The 26,384-nt window shown below is 44.5% G+C and overlaps 1 protein-coding gene across 4 annotated transcripts in view; it reads right to left on the reverse strand.

The window, feature by feature from the left end:
• LOC121538162 (phospholipid-transporting ATPase IA) overlaps positions 1 to 26,384 on the reverse strand; it is a 187,373-nt gene that overhangs the window by 88,501 nt on the left and 72,488 nt on the right. Inside the window, exons 7-16 of one of the 4 annotated variants that reach the window (XM_045207433.1) lie at positions 21,462 to 21,535; positions 19,937 to 20,006; positions 19,494 to 19,621; positions 18,936 to 19,047; positions 18,617 to 18,782; positions 18,311 to 18,316; positions 15,364 to 15,491; positions 15,063 to 15,140; positions 14,640 to 14,728; positions 2,362 to 2,406 (exon numbers count right to left, since the gene is read on the reverse strand). In XM_045207433.1, coding sequence (XP_045063368.1) covers positions 2,362 to 2,406; positions 14,640 to 14,728; positions 15,063 to 15,140; positions 15,364 to 15,491; positions 18,311 to 18,316; positions 18,617 to 18,782; positions 18,936 to 19,047; positions 19,494 to 19,621; positions 19,937 to 20,006; positions 21,462 to 21,535 — 896 coding nt within the window. The remainder of the gene's footprint in view (positions 1 to 2,361; positions 2,407 to 14,639; positions 14,729 to 15,062; positions 15,141 to 15,363; positions 15,492 to 18,310; positions 18,317 to 18,616; positions 18,783 to 18,935; positions 19,048 to 19,493; positions 19,622 to 19,936; positions 20,007 to 21,461; positions 21,536 to 26,384) is intronic. The other 3 variants (XM_045207434.1, XM_045207440.1, XM_045207443.1) reach the window with 3 other exon arrangements.

Here is a 26,384-nt window from a genome sequence, read left to right on the forward strand (position 1 = left end):
ATCTATCACACTCAGAGGCCTGTATTAAAATATGGCACAGTGCAGGGAGAAAGCAATTTATCCTGTTCCTTTCTCCACCCGCCTGCGTAAGAGGGATACAGAGACACACAGGAGGGACAGAACGCTCCTCGCTTGATGGCTTCTATTGTATTGAGTAGGTGATCCTCTCATTGAGTGTCTTTCTTGGAATATTTCATGCCTTCACCTGCCTTGTCTCAAGAGAAGACATGGGCATCTATAAACCAAGTTAAAACACAATTACCTATAAATAGGCAAGACCTATAGCAGCCACCACACCTAGGCCAGGACAGCAACAGTAGCTTCACACCGATTGTTGTGTCAGGCCAGAGCCCTACTCCAGGGGTCGGCAACAAATGTGTGATTTAGGAAATCTGTTGACCAGTTATTCCCACAAATAAAAATAAAAAAAGGGAAGTGATCGTATCTCAATGTAATCAAGTTATGAAATTATTGTTATTTTCAAATACAAATCTATTTTTGGGCTTAGTTGTGGTCAATTTGCGCAGTGTACAAATTATTATAATTCTGTTCCACCCCCCCCCGACAATCCACTTCAACAAAAATGTAGTTGCCTACCCCTGCTTTACTCTAACCACCCACAGTATATAGAAATGGAGCCTTTGTAAGCCCTTTGCATGGATGGACAAAGCAATGGCATCATCGCCGCCCGAGTCCACCGGCTTGAGATTTCTGAGGCTAAAGCTGATCGGTGAAGGATGGTCTGTTATTGATGACCTACTCCAGCCCAGCAGCGATCCATCACGTCACTATGGGAACAAGAGCCCTGGTTGTTCACATTCGGTATCTTTGGCCTCCTTACTAACTCAACAACAGCTCTGTTACAGCACATTCAGTTTCTGTCACCTAGAAGCAACGGATGGGTCAATACCCAAAATGGCCGATGTGTGTTAACAGTTTCTCGGGCCGGAATGGATTTCACTCTAAGGACCATGAAAAAGAGTGCCAAATTGTATGGTTTCCCACAAAGACAGTAAGGAATGTGTCTGTAATGCTCATACCACAGATGGTCTAGAGATGGAAGAAGGGTAGCAGGCAGGCTGGGGTTTCATTTCATTCTTCTCCAAAGAGGCTCCCCATCTCACCTTTCCATGTTGTACACTCTAGGCACCACCATATAAATTACATATCAAGACCCACAATCTGTGTCTGGCCAAATTTTACTCCCAAGGAACGACTGGGATTAACACAGGCTTTCTTTATTATCCGTTGGTCTGCACCTCATCAACTATTTGGGTTTCAGCTTTTTCAGAGAGCGCACCGACTCTAATAATAAAATAAAAACAATGGAAGCAGCACCCAACCCACCAGGACTGGGATTGCTTTTAGGATGGCAGAGGTATTACAAGTGGGATACTTGATGTTCATGACGTAGGCCTAAGTGAGTTTGAGGTAGTATATTTGAGAGGAGCCCTAAGGAATAGAACAAGCCAATGAGATTTCACACTGAGCAGCCTGGCAAGAGAAGTGTTTATATTTTTGATACAGTTTATCAGTGAGCAGATATAATTTCAGGAGGGAGGGAGAACAATTCTTGCAGTCTGGTAGTATCTATTATTCATGACTATGGCGAAGATGATAAAGTACTTTTAATAAATATCTGCCTCTGTTTTGTGCCGGTATCTGTCCATATGTTCGCTTCGTTACCTCATATTAAAGTGCTAAATTCAATCTGTTTGCTTCACAGACAGAAAGACAGTAAAATAAATAGGCATGCTTTCACACAAGGTGGGAAACTGGCGACAGCCACGTCTGTCTCCCCAGCAGCCTGCGAGGCACCACATTTGGCATAATTGGCATCAACCAAAAGGCCAACATCTCCCATGCAAAATGGATGAGACACATCCATGCTGTGGATTACAACACACTGCAGCAGATGGATCACAGGAGTGTGCCTGGGTCTCAACAGCTAGATTGATGCTAATGGAGGGAAAGGAGTTTGTGCTGCCATATTGTCAGCTTCAACACAGTATAATAAGTAGAGAAATGCTTCACAACATGCCAAGCAGACAAAGTAGACTGCACTGTGTCGCATTTCCAGACATCTATTGTAAGCTATAACACTATACAGTAGCTGTGAATCCATAATCCTTTCACTGGTAACTCATTTCGATGCAGATTCAGTTTTTTTGTTCTCTAACGCCTGCAGAAAATACTATCTTGGTACCGTACAGCACAATGCCCCAAGTCAGTAACAAAACACAGCAAAAAAACGGATGCACAGTGATTTCTTTCCAAAGTACTGCACCCACAATGCAACACTATACATCACAGAAGCGAGAAGAGAGCACTGCACACTGAACACCACCACAGAAATCTTACCAGTCATCCTCAGCAAAACTACCATCCTCAGCCTCGGGTATGTGACTGTTGAGAGAAAATCATGTTGCAGAATACTGTACAGTCAACCGTGTTCTGTTAACATGCTCTGTTAGCATATTCTGTTAATGTGCAGACAATGAAAAAATTACATTGACTGGTTGGTTATCCAAAGATATTAAAGGGAGATTGGTCAGAGAGGGCTAGTATCTCACATGAGGGTAGATCGCTGGGATAGTGGTTGCTGATGAGGATCTGTTAGCATGGAAGTGAGATGAGTGACTGACAATCTCTACAGTATCGGACTGCTAACAAAGCAGCAGAAGCTTTGGTACGTTTAAAAAGAAAATGAAAAAGGAAGAAACAAAAGTTCGCTTCCACTCCAGTTGTCTTTGGTCAGGCGAGCGAGCAAGAGGACAGCTGGGTCAGGCCTCTCAGCCCCACATACTGTGTGTGTGTGTGTGTGTATATGTGTGTGTGTGGCTCATGGGCTGCCAAGTGTTCCCCACTGGGAACTTCAAATGTGGTCACTGCGCACACTGCTCCAAGACGAGAGTGGCAAATTATTTTCACATCTCCGCTCTGGCAAACTAATTACGGTCAAGAGTCCGGGGCTTTTGTTAATTGTCCATGGTGAGGATTTGAGTTGACCGGACAGTGTCCTGCTATCTAGACGACTAGAGAACATTGTGGCTTGGCCACTTTGACTGGCCCAAATAAGACTCGGAGGCTGGGAGTGAATTTAGTATTATGAGATTTGTATTCTCCACAACAACCATTCAATTACACTGTTAACGGACAAAGTACATCACATGAATTCTTAGGTATTTTCAAAGATCTAACTCCCGTTACCGGACATGCCCGAGTCCATGTTCAAGTTAACCACATACACAACTCTTGAATACTATTACTTCTCAGGTGGGTCAAAGACAGGTCTGAAATCAGCTTACCCTCCCCTCAATTCCTAACATTCACCATAAGGGTTGACCTTGGATCAGTGTCTAGAGGCGACTCCTAAAAGACCAGCCCACATCTCTAGCTACTATATGTCTCTAAGAGCACTGGGGTGCAGCTGAATTCATTAATGTCTTCACATTTTTACATTTTAGTCATTTAGCAGACGCTCTTATCCAGAGCGACTTACAGTTAGTGAATGCATACATTATTTTATTTTTTCATACTGGCCCCCCGTGGGAAACAAGCCCACAACCCTGGCGTTGCAAGCGCCATGCTCTACCAACTGAGCTCCACGGGACCCATAGGGATGGCTATATGAATTACTGCTCTAGTTAATTAGTCTTTGAGGAGGACAACGTGGTGGAGTGTGTGTGTGTGTGTGTGTGTGTGTGTGTGTGTGTGTGTGTGTGTGTGTGTGTGAGAGAGACATTACACTGGGCCTCTGACTCCAGTGGGGCACTGTGCTCTCCAGGCTGACAGACCACAGACTGGACTGGAACCCTCTGAAGAGCAATTAAGACTTGCAGTGGCAAGCAGTAGTTAGGACATGAACCCACAACTAGACTTCACCCAGCCAGCGGGCAAAGCCATTTCAACTGGCGTCGTCGCAACCAGAAGAAGGGTCATTATGACACCATTTCAACCAGAAGAAGGGTCATTATGACACCATTTCAACCAGAAGAAGGGTCATTATGACACCACTGGGAGAGCAGGACAAATCATATTTCTCTACCACTGAGAATAGTATTGTAAAGACATAGGTCTACCTTAGGGACGCAGGGAAGAGCAAACACTGAGGCAGTGAACAGAAAACTAAAATCCATAGTGTATAAAAGAATAAAGACCTCTCTCAGGACGCTCGTTGTCAGACAGCTCAGATTATTCAGAGCATTGCCTTAGAATTCCAGTTTTTCTTCCAGATCAAAGGTAGCTAGATTGCTCTATGCTTTCTCTTTGGTCTGGTGGTTCTGTGGAGCACTTCAAATCAAATCTTATTTGCCACATGTGCCGAATACAACAGGTGTAGACATTACAGTGAAATGCTTACTTACAAGCCCATAACCAACAATGCAGTTTAAGAAAAAAATTAAAATAGCAAATAATTACAGAGCAGCAGTAAAATAAAATAACAGTAGGGAGGTTATATACAGGGGGCACCGGTACAGAGTCACTGTGCGGGGGCACCGGTTAGTCGAGGTAATTGAGGTAATATGTACATGTGGGTAGAGTTAACGTAACTATGCATAAATAATAAACAGAGTAGCAGCAGCGTAAAAGAGGGGGGTGGGGTGGGGGGGGCAGTGCAAATAGTCCGGGTAGCCATGATTAACTGTTCAGGACTCTTATGGCTTGGGGGTAGAAGCTGTTAAGAAGCCTTTTGGACCTAGACTTGGCGCTTCGGTACCGCTTGCCGTGCGGTAGCAGAGAGAACAGTCTATGACTAGGGTGGCTGGAGTCTTTGATAATTTTTAGGGCCTACCTCTGACACCGCCTAGCATAGAGGTTCTGGATGGCAGGAAGCTTGGCCCCAGTGATGTACTGGGCCGTACGCACTACCCTCTGTAGTGCCTTGCGGTCGGAGGCCGAGCAGTTGCCATACCAGGCGGTGATGCAACCAGTCAGGATGCTCTCGACGGTGCAGCTGTAGAACTTTGAGGATCTGAGGATCCATGCCAAATCTTTTCAGTCTCCTGAGGGAGAATAGGCTTTGTCGTGCCCATTTCACGACTGTCTTGGTTTGTTTGTTGGTGATGTGGACACCAAGGAACTTGAAGCTCTCAACCTGTTCCACTACAGCCCCGTCGATGAGAACGGGGGCGTGCTCAGTCCTCTTTTTTTCCCTGTAGTCCACAATCATCTCCTTTGTCTTGAGCACGCTGAGGGAGAGGTTGTTATCCTGGCACCACACGGCCAGGTCTCTGACCTCCCCCCTATAGGCTGTCTCATCGTTGTCGGTGATCAGGCCTACCACTGTTGTGTCGTCGGCAAACTTAATGATGGTAATGGAGTCGTGCCTGGCCATGCAGTCATGGGTGAACAGGGAGTACAGGAGGGGACTGAGCACGCACCCCTGAGGGGCCCCCGTGTTGAGGATCAGCGTGACAGATGTGTTGTTACCTACCCTTACCACCTGGGGGCGGCCCGTCAGGAAGTCCAGGATCCAGTTGCAGAGGGAGGTGTTTAGTCCCAGGGTCCTTAGCTTAGTGATGAGCTTTGAGGGCAATATGGTGTTGAACGCTGAGCTGTAGTCAATGAATAGCATTCTCACGTAGGTGTTCCTCTTGTCCAGGTGGGAAAGGGCAGTGTGGAGTGCAATAGAGATCGCATCATCTAAAATGATGTTTGTGGATCAAAATGTAACCATCATCAAGCCTCCTACAGACCGCCTGGGAGGGAGAACGTGAAGCTTAGCAGACAGTCGTGGGAGCGGCTGAGAGGAGGGGAGCACAGAGGGATCGGATCAACACAATAACTCTGGGCTCCTCTGATGAAAGCACACATCCATATCCACGAGTGATGTGACTGAGGAGCCTCTTTCACTTGTGCCCTGCTTTTTGAGAGACTGAAAGGTAAATATCTATCTGGATACTGGTTGAAGGCAAGACATCTGACAGATTTTCAGCTATAGGTCTGCAATGGCAGACAGCTTCCTAAACCTGATCCTAGATGTTCGTGTAGTCATGCCAAATGACCATAGGAGTTGGCAAGACAGCACAAGCAGATCCAGGACCAGGCTAAGACCTTGTCACTGTAGCAGAGCCCCTTTCTCCATGATGGTCACAAGAAACTCAACGGTTAAAGGAGACCGTAAGAGAATGTTCTAAATGGGATTATGACTGACAGGTTAGTGGTTAAATGGGTAGATTACAGCAGAGATGGTTACACAGTACAGCACACTATGCATTGATCACATTCTAACGTATCAATTTCACCCGCTCGATTCAGGGATACATATCAGAATCCTATTGTCAACGTGTTTATGGCATGCTTCTCTAGCTTTGAAAAAAAGAAGAAACTGATATTCTTGAACACTTTGATTAATGTGTTTTTTTTTTCCTCCATGCACCTGAACCTTGGCTAGAAAGGTGTGCCAACCTGAACCTTGGCTAGAAAGGTGTGATACCCTGAACCTTGGCTAGAAAGGTGTGCTACCCTGAACCTTGGCTAGAAAGGTATGCCAACCTGAACCTTGGCTAGAAAGGTGTGATACCCTGAACCTTGGCTAGAAAGGTGTGATACCCTGAACCTTGGCTAGAAAGGTGTGCCAACCTGAACCTTGGCTAGAAAGGTGTGATACCCTGAACCTTGGCTAGAAAGGTGTGATACCCTGAACCTTGGCTAGAAAGGTGTGATACCCTGAACCTTGGCTAGAAAGGTGTGCCAACCTGAACCTTGGCTAGAAAGGTGTGCCAACCTGAACCTTGGCTAGAAAGGTGTGCCAACTACTCCTTTTCAACTTATCTTTCTCTAGCACGCAGGTCAGAGAGCTTCACCAGTGGCACTGGAGATGAAACAGGCTTTCTTGTCCCCCACCCTGCACTTCATCAATCATGTTTTTAATTGAATTAATCACATACTGTCACGCTCTGCCGAGATACTCACAGTCTGCACCCTATTCCCTTTATAGTGCACTACTTTGGACCAAGACTCATAAGGCTCTGGTCAAAAGTAGTGCACTATATGGAATGGGGTGCCATTTGGGACGCACCCACAGTTTCCTGGGAGCTTCTTAGCCGCCTGTATCACACTAAGCAATGTGTGTCATTTTCAAAGTGCAGAAGGGAACTGATAGCATATTCACATAACAAATGCATTATGGACTAACAGGACAACCCCTCCTGCAGTGTAAGACCATGTCATATAAAAAGACGAGCTGAGATTAAAGCGCTCTGTTACAACATTACATGAGTTTTTGTAGACTCAACTAACTATACAGTCTAGGCCAGGGGTGTCAAACGTACGGCCCGCGGGCCGGATCAGGCCCGCAAACGGGTTTAATCCGGCCCGCGAGATGATAAAAATTTTTATTTTTTTATTTTTTTGTAAAGTATAAAAATGCGCTGCAATATTTCAATAAAATAAACTGCTGTTCCAATTGCGTCCACTGGATGGCGCAATAGCAATTGCGCCATCCCAAAAGATAACATTTGTGGATAATTGGCCCTCTTTCTGGGACTCACCCACAAACAGGACCAAGCCTGACCTGCTGAGGAGTGACGGACTCCATCCTAGCTGGAGGGGTGCTCTCCTCTTATCTACCAACATAGATAGGGCTCTAACTCCTCTAGCCCCACAGTGAAATAGGGTGCAGGCCAGGCAGCAGGCTGTTAGCCAACCTGCCAGCTTAGTGGAGTCTGCCAATAGCACAGTCAGTGTAGTCAGCTCAGCCATACCCATTGAGACTGTGTCTGTGCCTCGACCTAGGTTGGGCAAAACTAAACATGGCGGTGTTCACCCTAGCAATCTTATTAGGATAAAGACCTCCTCCATTCCTGCCATTATTGAAAGAGATCGTGATACCTCACATCTCAAAATAGGGTTACTTAATGTTAGATCCCTCACTTCAAAGGCAGTCATAGTCAATGAACTAATCACTGATCATAATCTCGATGTGATTGGCCTGACTGAAACATGGCTTAAGCCTGATGAATTTGCTGTGTTAAATGAGGCCTCACCTCCTGGTTACACTAGTGACCATATTCCCGTGCATCCCGCAAAGGCGGAGGTGTTGCTAACATTTACGATAGCAAATTTCAATTTACAAAAAAAAAATGGCGTTTTCATCTTTTGAGCTTCTAGTCATGAAATCTATGCAGCCTACTCAATCACTTTTTATAGCTACTGTTTACAGGCCTCCTGGGCCATATACAGCGTTCCTCTCTGAGTTTCCTGAATTCCTATCAGACCTTGTAGTCATAGCAGATCATATTCTAATTTTTGGTGATTTTAATATTCACATGGAGAAGTCCACAGACCCACTCCAAAAGTCTTTCGGAGCCATTATCGACTCAGTGGGTTTTGTCCAACATGTCTCTGGACCTACTCACTGCCACAGTCATACTCTGGACCTAGTTTTGTCCCATGGAATAAATGTTGTAGATCTTAATGTTTTTCCACAAAATCCTGGACTATCGGACCACCATTTTATTACATTTGCAATCGCAACAAATAATCTGCTCAGACCCCAACCAAGGAGCATCAAAAGTCGTGCTATAAATTCTCAAACAACACAAAAATTCATTGATGCCCTTCCAGACTCCTTCTGCCTACCCAAGGACGTCAGAGGACAAAAAATCAGTTAACCACTTAACTGAGGAACTCAATTTAACCTTGCGCAATACCCTAGATGCAGTTGCACCCCTAAAAACGAAAAACATTTGTCATAAGAAACTAGCTCCCTGGTATACAGAAAATACCCGAGCTTTGAAGCAAGCTTCCAGGAAATTGGAACGGAAATGGCGCCACACCAAACTGGAAGTCTTCCGACTAGCTTGGAAAGACAGTACCGTGCAGTACCGAAGAGCCCTCACTGCTGCTCGATCATCCTACTTTTCCAACTTAATTGAGGAAAATAAGAACAATCCAAAATTTCTTTTTGATACTGTTGCAAAGCTAACTAAAAAGCAGCATTCCCCAAGAGAGGATGGCTTTCACTTCAGCAGTGATAAATTCATGAACTTCTTTGAGGAAAAGATCATGACCATTAGAAAGCAAATTACGGACTCCTCTTTGAATCTGCGTATTCCTCCAGGGCTTAGCTGTCCTGGATCTGCGCAGACTCTGCGAGGGCCTGGGATCGGGAGAGACACTTAAGTGTTTTAGTACTATATCTCTTGACACAATGATGAAAATAATCATGGCCTCTAAACCTTCAAGCTGCATACTGGATCCTATTCCTACTAAACTGCTGAAGGAGCTGCTTCCTGTGCTTGGCCCTCCTATGTTGAACATAATAAACAGCTCTCTATCCACCGGATGTGTACCAAACTCACTAAAAGTGGCAGTGATAAAGCCTCTCTTGAAAAAGCCAAACCTTGACCCGGAAAATATAAAAAACTATCGGCCTATATCGAATCTTCCATTCCTCTCAAAAATTTTAGAAAAAGCTGTTGCGCAGCAACTCACTGCCTTTCTGAAGACAAACAATGTATACGAAATGCTTCAGTCTGGTTTTAGACCCCATCATAGCACTGAGACTGCACTTGTGAAGGTGGTAAATGACCTTTTAATGGCGTCAGACCGAGGCTCTGCATCTGTCCTCGTGCTACTAGACCTTAGTGCTGCCTTTGACACCATCGATCACCACATTCTTTTGGAGAGACTGGAAACCCAAATTGGTCTACACGGACAAGTTCTGGCCTGGTTTAGATCCTACCTGTCGGAAAGATATCAGTTTGTCTCTGTGAATGGTCTGTCCTCCGACAAATCAACTGTACATTTCGGTGTTCCTCAAGGTTCCGTTTTAGGACCACTATTGTTTTCACTATATATTTTACCTCTTGGGGATGTTATTCGAAAACATAATGTTAACTTTCACTGCTATGCGGATGACACACAGCTGTACATTCCAATGAAACATGGTGAAGCCCCAAAATTGCCCTCGCTAGAAGCCTGTGTTTCAGACATAAGGAAGTGGATGGCTGAAAACTTTTTACTTTTAAACTCGGACAAAACAGAGATGCTTGTTCTAGGTCCCAAGAAACAAAGAGATCTTCTGTTAAATCTGACAATTCATCTAGATGGTTGTAAAGTCGTCTCAAATAAAACTGTGAAGGACCTCGGTGTTACTCTTGACCCTGATCTCTCTTTTGACGAACATATCAAGACTGTTTCAAGGACAGCTTTTTTCCATCTACGTAACATTGCAAAAATCAGAAATTTTCTGTCCAAAAATGATGCAGAAAAATTAATCCATGCATTTGTTACTTCTAGGTTAGACTACTGCAATGCTCTATTTTCCGGCTACCCGGATAAAGCACTAAATAAACTTCAGTTAGTGCTAAATACGGCTGCTAGAATCCTGACTAGAACCAAGAAATTTGATCATATTACTCCAGTGCTAGCTTCCCTACACTGGCTTCCTGTTAAGGCAAGGGCTGATTTCAAGGTTTTACTGTTAACCTATAAAGCGTTACATGGGCTTGCTCCTACCTATCTTTCCGAGTTGGTCCTGCCGTACATACCAATACGTACGCTACGGTCACAAGACGCAGGCCTCCTAATTGTCCCTAGAATTTCTAAGCAAACAGCGGGAGGCAGGGCTTTCTCCTATAGATCTCCATTTTTATGGAACAGTCTGCCTACCCATGTGAGAGACGCAGACTCGGTCTCAACCTTTAAGTCTTTACTGAAGACTTATCTCTTCAGTAGGTCATATGATTGAGTGTAGTCTGGCCCAGGAGTGTGAAGGTGAACGGAAAGGCTGGAGCAACGAACAGCCCTTGCTGTCTCTGCCGGGCCGGTTCCCCTCTCCACTGGGGTTCTCTGCCTCTAACCCTGTTGCAGGGGCTGAGTCACTGGCTTGCTGGTGCTCTTTCATGCCGTCCCTGGGAGGGGTGCGTCACTTGAGTGGGTTGAGTTACTGACGTGATCTTCCTGTCTGGGTTGGCGCCCCCCCTTGGTTTGTGCTGTGGTGGAGACCTCTGTGGGCTATACTCGGCCTTGTCTCAGGATTGTAAGTTGGTGGTTGGGGATATCCCTCTAGTGGTGCGGGGGCTGTGCTTTGGCGGAGTGGGTGGGGTTATATCCTTCCTGTTTGGCCCTGTCCGGGGTTTCTTCGGATGGGGCCACAGTGTCTCCGGACCGCTCCTGTCTCAGCCTCCAGTATTTATGCTGCAGTAGTTTATGTGTCGGGGGCTGGGGTTAGTTGGTTATACCTGGAGTACTTCTCCTGTCTTATCCAGTGTCCTGTGTGAATTTAAGTATGCTCTCTCTAATTCTCTCGTTCTCTCTTTCTCTCTGAGAACCTGAGCCCTAGGACCATACGTTAGGACTACCGGGCATGATGACACCTTGCTGTCCCCAGTCCGCCTGGCCTTGCTGCTATTCCAGTTTCAACTGTTCTGCCTGCGGCTACGAAACCCCTACCTGTCCCAGACCTGCTGTTTTCAACTCTTTAATGATCGGCTATGAAAAGCCAACTGAGAGACCTGAGCCCTAGGACCATACGTCGGGACTACCGGCCGTGGTGACTCCTTGCTGTCCCCAGTCCGCCTGGCCTTGCTGCTATTCCAGTTTCAACTGTTCTGCCTGCGGTTATGGAACCCCTACCTGTCCCAGACCTGCTGTTTTCAACTCTTAATGATCGGCTATGAAAAGCCAACTGAGATTTATTCCTGATTATTATTTGACCATGCTTGTCACTTATGAACATTTTTGAACATCTTGGCATGGTTCTGTTATAATCTCCACCCGGCACAGCCAGAAGAGGACTGGCCACCCCTCATAGCCTGGTTCCTCTCTAGGTTTCTTCCTAGGCTTTCGCCTTTCTAGGGAGTTTTTCCTAGCCACCGTGCTTCTACACCTGCATTACTAGCTGTTTGGGGTTTTAGGCTGGGTTTCTGTACAGCACTTCGAGATATTAGCTGATGTAAGAAGGGCTATATAAAATAAAATTGAAAATTGATTGTTAAGCAAGCAAACTGTTTATACCGGGGCAGAGCAAGTAGGTCAAGCACGTGCAGCCAATGAGCTACTTTGTTTTGCCCGCGATATTTATTACGGCTTCTACTTTTAACATTATGTGCTTTGGCACCCTCATTGCCCCAATATGTCTCTGTCAAAAAAGAGAAAAGTGGACGCAGAGTGCAGAGTGTTCCAAGAAAAATGGTCATCCTATTTATTCACGGAATTGAATGGGAAAGCTGTATGTTTGGTGTGTTCAGAGCATGTTGCAGTGCTGAAAGAATATAACCTTCGTCGCCACTATGTGAGTCTTCATGCCGACAAATATGACAACTTTCAAGGACAGCGGAGATGAGAGAAGGTGAATGAACTGTTGGCGGGTCTGAAGAAACAGCAGTCTGTGTTTACTCACAGCCGAGACATCAGTGACGCTGCAGTGAAAGCTAGCTACCTCATTGCTAATGAAATCGCAGTGGCTTCAAAACCATTTAGTGAGGGTGAATTTGTAAAAACATGCATGATGAAGGCAGCGGAGATTGTGTGCCCTGAAAAGCGGCAGGCTTTTGCAAATATCAGCCTGACAAGAAACACAGTTGCAGACAGGATTTCCGATCTTTCAGTGGATTTGGACAGCCAGTTGAAGCAAAAAGTAAAGTCATTTATTGCGTTTTGGGTTGCAATTGATGAAAGCACGGACATTACAGATGTTGCACAACTGGCCATTTTCATCCGCGGAGTTGATGACACATTGACCGTCACCGAGGAGTTCGTGGAGTTGGTGCCGATGACAGATACAACGACAGCAGCTGATATTTTTACCGCACTCGTCAGCAGCGCTGGACAGGGTCGGAGTGGACTGGTCCCGCGCTGTCAGCCTGGCTACAGATGGTGCGCCCTCAATGATCGGGGAAAAAAGCAGGCGTTGTGACAAAGTTCAGAGAGAAAGTGCAATCTGCAAATGGAGGACGTGATTTTTTGACTTTTCACTGTATTTTGCACCAGGAGGCTTTGTGTTGCAAGTCATTAAAGATGGATAACGTCATGAAGGTGGTCATCCAAACTGTTAATTTCATCCGATCCAGAAGCCTGAATCACCGTCAGTTTGACAGCCTTCTCAGAGAGAAAGACCACATCTATGGCCTGCCATACCACACTGAGGTAAGATGGTTAAGCCGAGGTGCTGTGCTGAGGCGTTTCTTTGATTGGAAGAAAAGGGCAAACCAGTGTTAGAATTTCATTCCGCAGAATGGATGCAGGACCTTGCATTTATGGTGGATGTTACAGAGCACCTGAATAACTTGAACAAACAGCTGCAAGGGCGCAACAAAGTTGTCACGCAGTATTATGACCGCATACGTTCTTTCAAGTTGAAGCTGTCATTGTGGGAGACGCAACTTGCCGGTGGTGATGCAGCTCACTTCCCCTGTCTGAAAAATGTGTGCGCGACCCAACATGTGGCAGACATGAAGCGGTTCAAAGATAAAATAACGGGACTGTTACGGGAGTTTGAGCAACGCTTTCAGATTTATGTTTATGTTTTTATGTTGATGTGCTATTGTTTTTAATTGATTTTATTTGTATATTTAACCTATTCTTGACTCTGTGGTTCTTGCACTTGTTTGGGGAACAGGATTTCATTATTTTTATCTACATTTCTGCCTGAGAAATGACACCCTGATATAGTTCTGTGATCTGTGATATACTTCTGTGAATCACTGAGGCATTGTGTGTTTGTGTGTTCTTTGTCCTCAGAACTTTCAAATAACTTGAGGTGTTTTATGATTAATAGTGATGTTGTGCTTTTGGACACGGTCCTCAGGCTCCAGCTTTATGTTTATATGTTTTTATGTTGATGTGCTATTGTTTTTAATTGATTTTATTTTATTTGTATATTTAACCTATTCTTGACTCTGTGGTTCTTGCACTTGTTTGGGGAACAGGATTTCATTATTTTTATCTACATTTCTGCCTGAGAAATGACACCCTGATATAGTTCTGTGATCTGTGAAACAGTTCTGTTAATCACTGAGGCATTGTGTGTTTGTGTGTTCTTTTTCTTTAGAATTTTCAAATAAACTTTTGAAAAACATTTTATGATTAATAGTGATGTTGTGCTTGTACTATTTTGGACACACTGTCCTCAGGCTCCAGCTTTATGTTGTATGTTGATCGTATTAAAACAAAGAAAACAATCTGAAGTTGTTGTTTTTAAGTTATATATACCATGATTTTTCCGGTCCGGCCCACTTGGGAATAGATTTTCCTCCATGTGGCCCCTGAGCTAAAATGAGTTTGACACCCCTGGTCTAGGCTATCCCAGAGGTGGTATACGTTGAACAGATGTGATCCATGGGACAGTAGCAACAACAAAAAAATCCTTTGCGTGCAAACGTTGGTCCGCCCTGTTATTTAATGTCTGCGTCGAAGGGAGGGACGCACTGATGCAGCTGCTAATGAGGCGGCTGGGGAGAGGACAAGGAGCGCCAGATGTACCGCTGTACACCACAGTACACACTTCACTTGATGAAGGTGATGGGGAGAGAGGAGGGATGGAGGAGAGAGGAGGGATGGAGGAGAGAGGAGGGAGGGGGGAGAGAGGAGGGAGGGGGGAGAGAGGAGGGAGAGAGGAGGGATGGAGGAGAGAGGAGGGAGGGGGGAGGTAAACAAGCGAGGGTGAGTGGAGGCGAGGCGAGGCTTACCCATAGGCCACGCCGGCGACGGTGCACTTCTTAAACTGCATCACGTTGCAGGTCAGAGTCCCCGTCTTGTCGGAGAAGATGTATTTCACCTGTGACAAGAACGTGACAAGAGTGAGACAGCCAATCATTGCTCAGTGTCGACCCAAGACAGCCAATCATTGCTTAGTGTCAACCAGAGACACACCAGAGACAGGAACGTTGAGCCACGTGGCGCTCCATTTAAATCAGTAATGGAATAAGATCAGACTGCACAACTGTTTCACTTCAAATGGTAACCGGCAACAATTCATGGGTGACTAGAATAAATGTTTTGTCAACGTTGGAAACAAAATGTGTATTTGGTGCAACTACTATGTGCAGGTGAAGGTGGATATAATTAAGGAATTAAATGTAATAGATAAAATGTTGAACAAGCAGCATTACCTGTCCTAGTTCTTCATTCAGGTTGGAAGTGCGAGCCACGGCTGGGGTGTTAGTGGGCTCATAGAGCATGTCTGTATCCTGAAATAATCAGATAGAATCTTATGAGACAACACCAACTTCAAACATTTCAACTTTCACATCAAGTGACTAGACGGCAACAGACCTGTGTGCCATGCATGAGACACTTGAATTGGGGTCAGAGCTATATGATGAGACATTAACAGGGTTGTGGGTACATGGAATTGACCCCGACCCCTGTCAGTGATAACCACGGGGCTCCAAATCCCGTGTCTTCTCTCACCCAGTTGATGAAGAAGGCCTGGGTGAACTTGATGACCTCCAGAGTCACCAGCAGACTGATGGGGATCAGGTTGTTGAAGAGGATGATGAAGGTGAGGAAGTTGAGTCCAAAGTTTGCGGCGCCCCCATCTGTCAGGGGGAAGGCAAGATTGGGGGGGAGAGAGGAGCAATAGACAAGATTTTTGTCAGTATTGAATCCCACCCAAAACCATCGGGAAAAAGCATAGTTCCCAAAGTTCTAATGCTCAACATTTTCACAACGCAGTGGTACAATGTTGTATCAATGTTGTATCAATGTTGTGCATTAGGTGAGATTTAATACCCATCTCTTCCACCCCACCTCATCCTCTCGCCACTGAAATTGATATTCACTCCAATTAAGGTCCCATAATTATGGCTACAGAACTGGGATTGATCTAGAGTAGAATAATTAATGTCATATAGCAGCAGCCTTGGCATCCAGCATGATCCAGGCAATGAATTCCACAACTCACTGTGAGGATTTATGGATTCTCTTTCACCCGATCCATGATGAAACAATCAAAAACACCAAAAGGGAGACATACAACCCCACTGACAGCGTAGTAGCTCACACAAAAACATGAGTGATGTGAATTACCTTTCCTCAGCTTGCAGGAGTCGCAAGAGAAACTTTCCTCAACCCAAGCGTTTCCCTTTAGTTTAGCAGTTGATTTAAAGACAGAATAATACAAAAGACGGGGTTGAAAATGGAAGCTACTGCTATTGGAAGGACAGCACACAGAGAGGAGAGGAGGGAGGGAGGGAGGTGGGGAAGAAGACACACGTGTTGGATGTCTCAAGACAAAAGGAGAGGGATTCAGTCCAAAGCACATTCCTGTCTCAACCAACAAGTGTAAAAGAGCAGGATGGATTTAGAGATCAACATTGAGCAGTGTGATTGGCCTGCAAGTAACTATTTTCTCTGATGTTTGTGAGGTCACCTTGTTACACATGAACTGGTGTATTCTCAGAGGGGTAAATTAAGGTTGGGATCAGATTAAGTTGCAGCCATGAGCAAGTCAATCACAACAAACCAAGACACGCACCATCCTCCCCCCCCCTATGTCTGACTATATCTGTGGTAGATTGGAGTAAAAGTCCTGTAATATGTGATTTTGCGTCAGTATTTGCTTCCATTTCAGAGCATGTGTATCCAGAGGTAAACCCAGCCTATCTCCTCTACTATAACTTTCTACTATAGCAGCGCAATGAGCAGCCACAACTGTCGGCTAACTTTTAGGGGACAGCAAAAACCCACACTGCGCTATGATGAGTTAACGGGTGCAGTGCGGGGTAAGCTCTTTAAGCAGTGGGCAGTCAGCAGAAACCGACACAATCCGAGAAAACAAGCTACCTGCTTTTTAGTGGACGGGGATTTAACCGACAGTGATGTGTAGCAGGTGGTGTGAATGCATAACACTTTATCTGCATAAAGGTTGTTAAGATCTATAGACTGTGAACCATGCCAGTTCGGATGTCAGCAGTGTAGGCTGCGTCAATGTCAAATTCATTATTTATCGTGTGCGCATAATCATTATCGTGCCCTCTCCGACATATGGGGAACGTACAGTATGTGGTTTGAAGTGCGGTGATCCAGCTTCTCTCCCCACTGACCAGCATGCACTGTCAGTCCATTCATCTCGACATTGTGGTCTTCACCTGACTAGAGATTGTGTTGACATGTCTCAATGTGCAATTACAGTCCAATAATTTGGGTACGCAGTATGTAAATGCTACAGTGAAAGTTAATATGGCGTGATGAATTCACCACCTCTCTCTTTTGACACAGGTCGGAAAAATCTTCAGTGGACTGAGTCCCTCCGTCCCTAAAAGGAACACAGTCAGTCTCAAGATGGACGCCTGCTTTATGACTCACATCACCCTCATTTGTACACCACTCTCTGCTCCGCCCCACAGGATGGGGTCTTTTAGGTGGAAGTTTCAAAGCTACAAACAAGAGCAGTGAAACCCCTGGAGATCGAGCCAATCCAAGACAATGTTCTGAGACTGAGGGGAGAGTGTATGTCATAAAACAAGCATGAAATTGATAAGGACACAACCTCTCCTAACATAGGCCTAGTTGAATAGAGTAATGGCTGTAGTGACAAGTTAATCAGTTTGCAAAACGAGGCTCACAGACTCATTGAAAAAAAGGCCATCTTTTGCAATGAGGAAGAAAAATAATAATCCTAAAGCACTTTTCAAGTAGCCACAGACCTAACCTTCATTATTCTACTCCTGAGGCTGTAAGGTTCTATTACCTGTGGCTTTTATTCTGTCAATAGTAGTTAGTCTAACACTGGCTTTAATTGAAAAACATGTCTCAGAGTGGATGTGAAAATCTATCTTGTGCTGAAATAGATTTTGAATCACTCCTTCTCTCTCTGTTTTGCTTTATAAGAATAAACACTGGCAGCGGAGGGACGGAGGGAAAGAGGGAGGGAGACATTTAGAAAATGTCACCGGTAACCCCAGGGTTGTACTGCAGCATCCATGTTCAGCTACATACAGAAGCCTCCTGCCTACCAAGAGCTTCCTGAGCGCAATCTCATCTCTGGCTCTCACAGGACAAAGAGCAGAAGTGAAGTTTCATGACTCGTGGTCCATTTGTGGTAAAAAGGCACACAAAAAAGGGGGGCTGGATCTGAGGCCTGGGTTTGCAAAGAGTTTAACGCATCACACAAGAATGGAGGAGAAAGGGAGAAACATTGTGTGGATCAGGCACTAAAAGGAACTGAAGAGTAGAGCGTAAGAGCTGGAGGGGAAAACCTATCGTCGGATCCCTGGCCTGTGCTGTCCATGGCAAGGGGGCCCTTACAAAGTAGGACAACCACATAGAGGGAGCTTAGCAAAGGCAGAGCTTCAGTTAGGGTGTTAGTATGGAAGGGTCATTCACGGATTGGCCAAAGCTTTTAAATGGTTGTTACCTGGAGCTGTTAAAAAACAACAACAAAGAAAAACAAAGAACCAAAACAGAACATTAGAAATGAACCAAAATGTACAGCAGCGCACTGATATTCAACCATTCCTTTCATTCACATCTATGCATGTCACAATCAGTTATGTTTACATGGGAATACCATCATTCCCCATCGCCACATATTTGACTTGTGTTGCAAATACATATACTTTAAAGAAACAAGGACACACTGACATTAACAAAAGGTAACTCAAAATACAACAGAACTAAGCAGACACAATATGTGGACTATATCTGGCGTTTGTGCTCTTACAGTTCAAGTCCATGTACCAGGCTGCATTGCCGTACTGATACTTCCAGATGGTTTGTCCGATGGAGCACACCAGAGAGATGGCCAGTAGACAGCCGAACAGCAGTAGAATTTGGAAGTTTGTGATGCGCTCCACGTTGGACAGCTTCAGAGGCGGCTGTGTGGAATTCTGGACAAAAGTGACAGACATAAGTAATACAATTTATAATACAAAACCCCCCCAAAAATGACTGATATGTGGATTTCTTACCCACCTAAGTGGCTCTGGATAAGAGTGTCTGCTAAATGACAAATGTACATGTGGACCAGCAGAGGGCTTCACCTGCATGAGCTTTGTGTCGTGTCCAGTGTAGACCACGACGCCATGGACCCACTGGGTGTTCCTCAGCTGGGCACCTCGCAGCAGAATCTGGTCCGGACCCAGAGGCACGGTGCTGGAGTCACAAACAGAAGTGTCCATGAGTCTCCAGCACAGGAATAGTGTGAAGGAGCTTGAGAAACTACCGAACTCAAATCCATGGTTGCGCTTACTGCTACAGTGACACTACCACTGAGTACGGAGGGAACAGAAGTCCTCATTTCTTACAGTTTCAGTTTTCAGGGTCTTTGTTCTACCTCAGGATTGAGATGCAAGTCTGTATTTCAGATGACTGACATCATGTTCTTTATTACTATGGATTGGCAAAGCCCCCAAACAAACACATTAACACTAAGCAGGTGCTTCTAATCTTCTCTTTACTCCATAGAAACGTTCAATTAGCCACAACCCCACACGATTCACTGTGCTGGTCCAACTCCTAACGGCCCTATGAGATGGAAAAGCTGCTAGCTGGTTGAAAAAGGCAGAGCTCCAGAAGTGGAGCGGTGTGTTGTGTCCCACCTGTGTCCGTCAAGACGGATGTTCCCCACAAACTCATAGAGATGGCGATTGGGGCTCTCGCACTCCATGCGCCCGGAGAGACGCATCAGGCTGTCGATGTCCTTGATCTCCGAGGTGATTTGCAGTCCCTATGTTCATGCACGCGCACACACACACACACACAGGTTACATAGATTCCAGGTACCAATTATATTTCAATGAAGTCAATAAAGGGGACAGCCTACATTGAGATTGCATTTCACTTTCGTATTGGACAGAGTTAAAATTGGTTCATGTGCTTTCTGAAATATCAGAAGAAATATCAGAACATCTCATCTGGGAAACTCCTGTAAGGCTGACCAAAAGTCATCCCTGTATGAGTTTCAGTTCAATAGTTCCAAGTTTCCTATTTCCAAGGAGATAGAGATAGAGCAAAGGAAAATGTAGGAGACAGAAATAATCACCTGTCGGATTTTGAGGTTTGTTTCTCCATCCAAGTTTGATGTCTCAATGTAGCACATGCCTTGGGGCTCACTTGTTTAAAGGGGACGTAAAAAGCATCAAATTGAACATTGGACCTGGAGAACTTAAGATAACAGTTAATTCTGTATAACAATCAAAACAGACTCATTCATTTATTTAATTATTATTTTTTATCGAGGATTGGGAGGACTCTTTCAACTATTTAAATCAAGGCGCTTACAAACAAAGATGCTGCAAAGTTTTCTGATACCAAGTTGATTTGAACTAATACAGCCAAAAACGTCTCATTTTATGACAGCCCGAAGTCCTGGAAAACCGGCACAGGCAAGGCTAACATCTTTGTTTGCAGCTGCCCTTGAACTCAGTCGACTTTCAAAGAGAGAGAGGGAGCAGGCATGCCGAGCGAGCACTAGAACCACAGCAGAACAAATGGGGCTCTGACAGACACTGGGCACGGGGACAGAGTTATAGAGCGTGCTGGAGCTTTAAGGTGAGGTGGGTCGCTGGTTAGCCACTCTTTTAACAGGGTGATTGATGCATGACGAGGGCCCATCCAAACACAGGGGAGGAAGGAGAAAACCCAAAAGGGTTTTGACCAACTCGAACCCTAACCTCAATCAATGAGGTTTTAGTTTCAGCTGTTTTGAGTCATTGGGTGAGCAATAAGGGCTTTGGATTCCTGACGACAGGCATTTGCTCTGCAGGGATGTTCTAAAACCAGTCAGTCATGCTTCAAATATCCTGTCGACAAGATGGAACCAGTGCATCAACAACACTGTTGGAGTGTTCATGAATATTTAGTATTAATGAAATATTCAAAATATCTACTTGATTAAAATAGATACATTGTTGTAAGCATTCTACAGTATGTTATTATGCAAAGATTAATTAAAATGTTGTAATGTCACAGCCATAGAAATGTCACGATTTCTAAGGTCCCAGCATCCAACGTTTCATGTCAAACAGCAAAGTCTACAGTAGTTTTTAGGGTGGATTTCTAGAGCCATGCACAGTTAGGAACATGGAAACCCGTTCACAGTTCACACCCAAACTTATGATCTTGTCTCAAACTAAAGCATGCTTTTCTGTGGTGGCACACTAAGAAAACTGTAACTGAAACACTTTCCATGTTTGCTTGATGAATAACAGTTTGGATACAGGTCTTAAAGATCAATACAATAATTTATGTCTTGTCTCGCTATATTCTCAAGCCATAAAAACATTTATTGTTAACATGATCAAAATGACTAAGGAATCTGACTGTGCCTAGATGCGAACAATGTGTTCGCTGACCTATTGACCTTAATCTCTGGCTTTACCAACATAACCAGAGCTTTCCCTTCCTGCCTTAGAATGTCAAATCCAATATGCATCATTAATGTTGTCAGTGCAAGACAAAACGTCCTGACCTGTAGTTGCCTTGTATGCTATGCTCCTCTTCCCATGCTCCCACCCCCACGCTCCCACCCCCACCCCCATGCTCGGCAGTGCGGTTCGGTTCCTGACCTGGAAGACAGAATGACGAGGTCGGCCGGGAGGTGATCCCCGTTGGCCGCTTTCACTACCTCCCCAACGCCCACCTGATATTACCCAGCAAGCACCAGGAGGGGCCAGAGAGAGCAGGGGCATCCAGGGGAAGGACATTAGGGAGAGAAGAAGGGGAGGAGGTAGAGTACAAACAAACACCAAAACAAGGGAGGGGGAAGAGAACGGTTTAATTTTATGGAAGAATAAGGACATAGTTTAACCCTTGCACGTCCAGAGGGTTTGGTATAAGCTGGTTTCAAAATCCATTTGGACAAGGTTATTAAAAACTATATTAAGTCATTTATGGTCCCCATATACTGTACTATGCAAATACAATAACCCAATTTACTCAATATAAATCATAGGACGAGAGTAATAACAATTTAATTAGATTTTAGATGAGGTCTGGATTATGTGCAAATAAATCGCTGCTGTGCAAAAATACAAAACAGTGTGCTATATGGATTCAGTACAGCATGTAGGTCTGTGTTATATGGATTCAGTACAGCATGTAGGTCTGTGTTATATGGATTCAGTACAGCATGTAGGTCTGTGTTATATGTATTCAGTACAGCATGTAGGTCTGTGTTATATGGATTCAGTACAGCATGTAGGTCTGTGTTATATGGATTCAGTACAGCATGTAGGTCTGTGTTATATGGATTCAGTACAGCATGTAGGTCTGTGTTATATGGATTCAGTACAGCATGTAGGTCTGTGCTATATGTATTCAGTACAGCTAGTAGGTCTGTGCTATATGGATTCAGTACAGCTAGTAGGTCTGTGTTATATGGATTCAGTACAGCTAGTAGGTCTGTGTTATATGGATTCAGTACAGCATGTAGGTCTGTGCTATATGGATTCAGTACAGCTAGTAGGTCTGTGTTATATGGATTCAGTACAGCATGTAGGTCTGTGCTATATGTATTCAGTACAGCATGTAGGTATGTGTTATATGGATTCAGTACAGCATGTAGGTCTGTGCTATATGTATTCAGTACAGCATGTAGGTCTGTGCTATATGTATTCAGTACAGCATGTAGGTCTGTGCTATATGTATTCAGTACAGCATGTAGGTCTGTGCTATATGTATTCAGTACAGCATGTAGGTCTGTGCTATATGTATTCAGTACAGCATGTAGGTCTGTGCTATACAGTTGAAGTCTGAAGTTTACATACACCTTAGCCAAATACATTTAAACTCAGTTTTTCACAATTCCTGACATTTAATCCTAGTAAAAATGCCCTGTCTTAGGTCAGTTAGGATCACCACTTTATTTTAAGAATGTGAAATGTCAGAATAATAGTAGAGAGAATGATTTATTTAAGCTTTTATTTATTTCATCACATTCCCAGTGGCTCAGAAGTTTACATACACTCAATTAGTATTTGGTAGCATTGCCTTTAAATTGTTTAACTTGGGTCAAACGTTTCGGGTAGCCTTCCACAAGCTTCCCACAATAAGTTGGGTGAATTTTGGCCCATTCCTCCTGACAGAGCTGGTGTAACTGAGTCAGGTTTGTAGGCCTCCTTGCTCGCACACGCTTTTTCAGTTCTGCCAACACATTTTCTATAGGCTTGAGGTCAGGGCTTTGTGATGGCCACTCCAATACCTTGACTTTGTTGTCCTTAAGCCATTTTGCCACAACTTTGGAAGTATGCTTGGGGTCATTGTCCATTTGGAAGACCCATTTGCGACCAAGCTTTAACTTCCTGACTGATGTCTTGAGATGTTGCTTCAATATATCCACATCATTTTCCTTCCTCATGATGCCATCTATTTTGTGAAGTGCACCAGTCCCTCCTGCAGCAAAGCACCCCCACAGCATGATGCTGCCACCCCCGTTCTTCACGGTTAGGATGGTGTTCTTCGGCTTGCAAGCCTCCCCTTTTTCCTCCAAACATAACGATGGTCATTATGGCCAAACAGTTCTATTTTTGTTTCATCAGACCAGAGGACATTTCTCCAAAAAGTACAATCTTTGTCCCCATGTGCAGTTGCAAACCGTAGTCTGGCTTTTTTATGGCGGTTTTGGAGCAGTGGCTTCTTCCTTGCTGAGAGGTCTTTCAGGTTATGTCTATATTTGACTCGTTTTACTGTGGATACAAATACTTTTGTACCTGTTTCCTCCAGCATCTTCACAAGGTCCTTTGCTGTTGTTCTGGGATTGATTTGCACTTTTCGCACCAAAGTACGTTCATCTCTAGGAGACAGAACGAGTCTCCTTCCTAAACGGTATGATGGCTGCGTGGTCCCATAGTGTTTATACTTGCCTACTATTGTTTGTACAGATGAACGTGGTACCTTCAGGCGTTTGGAAATTGCTCCCAAGGATGAACCAGACTTGTGGAGGTCTACAATTTCTTTTCTGAGGTCTTGGCTGATTTCTTTGGATTTTCCCATGATGTCAAGCATAGAGACACTGAGTTTGAAGGTAGGCCTTGAAATACATCCACAGGTACACCTCCAATTGACTCAAATGATGTCAATTAGCCTATCAGAAGCTTCTAAAGCCATGACATAATTTTCTGGAATTTTCCAAGCTGTTTAAAGGCACTTAGCTTATGTAAACTTCCGACCCACTGGAATTGTGATACAGTGAATTATAAGTGAAATAATCTGTCTGTAAACAATTGTTGGAAAAATTACTTGTGTCATGCACAAAGTAGATGTCCTAACCGACTTGGCAAAACTATAGTTTGTTAAAAAGAAATTTGTGGAGTGGTTGAAAAACGAGTTTTAATGACTCCAACCTAAGTGTATGTAAACTTCCGACTTCAACTGTATGTATTCAGTACAGCATGTAGGTCTGTGCTATATGGATTCAGTACATCATGTAGGTCTGTGCTATATTGATTCAGTACAGCATGTAGGTCTGTTGCATTGTTTCAGCTTTTTCAGAGTTTGGGTAATAGGTAACAGAGGACATATCAGACAGTAAACCGAGGCAGGGCCCGGATTAAGACCTGGTCCAAATGAAGTTTGAAAAGGTGAAGGAGGAAAGGAGCTGAAGACATGTTAGAAGGAAGTGATAATTCCCACAATGCAATACTGTTTCTCAGTCTTTTAAACTCTCTTATCAATAGCAGTAGCAGCCTTGGATCTTCACAAAGGCATGAAGAACAACATTAAAAATGTAGCAGGCACATAACCTGCCTTGATAGTAGGCCTACGTTTTAAATCGAGGCACTTAAAATGTCTTCTCTTATTTGGAATCAATCATCACTTCCTTGGGAGAGCTGACAGAGAGAGGGAGGGAGGGAGCGAGAGAACAGAGGAGGAGGAGGAGATGTCCTCAGGGTCTGGCAGGAACAGGTAGGTGAACCCACAGACTTCTACCTGGATGACAGTAGGATAGAGTCCGCAGGTATGTAATCTGAGCATCCTACTCGAATTATATCTCCCACCATTGCCTGGAAGAAACACACTGGTTACTGGTGGATAGAGACCACCACCTGGAAGAAACACACTGGTTCCTGATGGATAGAGACCACTGCCTGGAAGAAACACACTGGTTCCTGATGGATAGAGACCACCGCCTGGAAGAAACACACTGGTTACTGGTGGATAGAGACCACCGCCTGGAAGAAACACACTGGTTCCTGATGGATAGAGACCACTGCCTGGAAGAAACACACTGGTTCCTGATAGATAGAGACCACTGCCTGGAAGAAACACACTGGTTCCTGATAGATAGAGACCACTGCCTGGAAGAAACACACTGGTTCCTGATGGATAGAGACCACTGCCTGGAAGAAACACACTGGTTTCTGATGGATAGAGACCACCGCCTGGAAGAAACACACTGGTTACTGGTGGATAGAGACCACTGCCTGGAAGAAACACACTGGTTACTGATGGATAGAGACCACTGCCTGGAAGAAACACACTGGTTACTGATGGATAGAGACCACTGCCTGGAAGAAACACACTGGTTCCTGATGGATAGAGACCACTGCCTGGAAGAAACACACTGGTTACTGATGGATAGAGACCACTGCCTGGAAGAAACACACTGGTTACTGATGGATAGAGACCACTGCCTGCCTGGAAGTCATGGAAATGATAAACATGGGAATAAATAAGCCAGTCAGGGAAAGGCTTGTTATGGTTCTTCTTTCCAGGGTTGGTCAACCAGGTAGAATACCTGGGTCGTCTTTATTAGGCGACAAACGGAAGAATGTGGCATGAAACATGAAGGGACTACACCTAGACTGGTTTTCATTTTCTGTTAAGGTGTGCCCTAATGAAAACGATTACATCTTTTTTTTCTGTGAGGAACCATAAAAGCTAGAGGGCACAGACGTGCATTTGCATTTCATACCCTGGCAAACTCCTCGTTTCTGCCAATAATGTCAGAATGAGATCTTCCCATAAGCATGAATATACTATCTAGATCAGTAATTCACCTTGTTCTGTACCCTCTGGGGTTTATCATTAAGTGTTTGGCTTCCCCAATTTCAGAGGCAATTTCTCACAGTAATGGTAAAAAAATATGCAACAAACCTCTCCCGGTTTGAAATTACAATATATTTACCCGGGCCACTAAAACCATGCATTCTCAGAGTGGAACAAGAGGCAACGGTGAATCATTTCTTAACGTCTTCTACTGCCTCACACACATTTTTGCACCTGATTGTTGTGGGCGGACCATTTCTGACACGGTAATTAAGTGGGGTGTTTTATGACCACTGGATTAAAAGCTGCTCTCTCTCTCTCTCTGTCTGTTATGTCCTCGGGCATAGCCTTCCTTTTCTTAACGCTCTCTGTCCACATGGAAGCAGTGGATTAATTAGTGGCCAGGCCAGGCCAGGCTGATGAAAGGGGCCGAATGGCGAACAGGAGGTGTGTGAAGGGGGGGGGGTTCCTACTTATTATAGAGAGAGAGATAGGAAGAGACT

This window comes from Coregonus clupeaformis, chromosome 3, assembly GCF_020615455.1.
Source record: "Coregonus clupeaformis isolate EN_2021a chromosome 3, ASM2061545v1, whole genome shotgun sequence".
Lineage (NCBI taxonomy): Eukaryota > Metazoa > Chordata > Actinopteri > Salmoniformes > Salmonidae > Coregonus > Coregonus clupeaformis.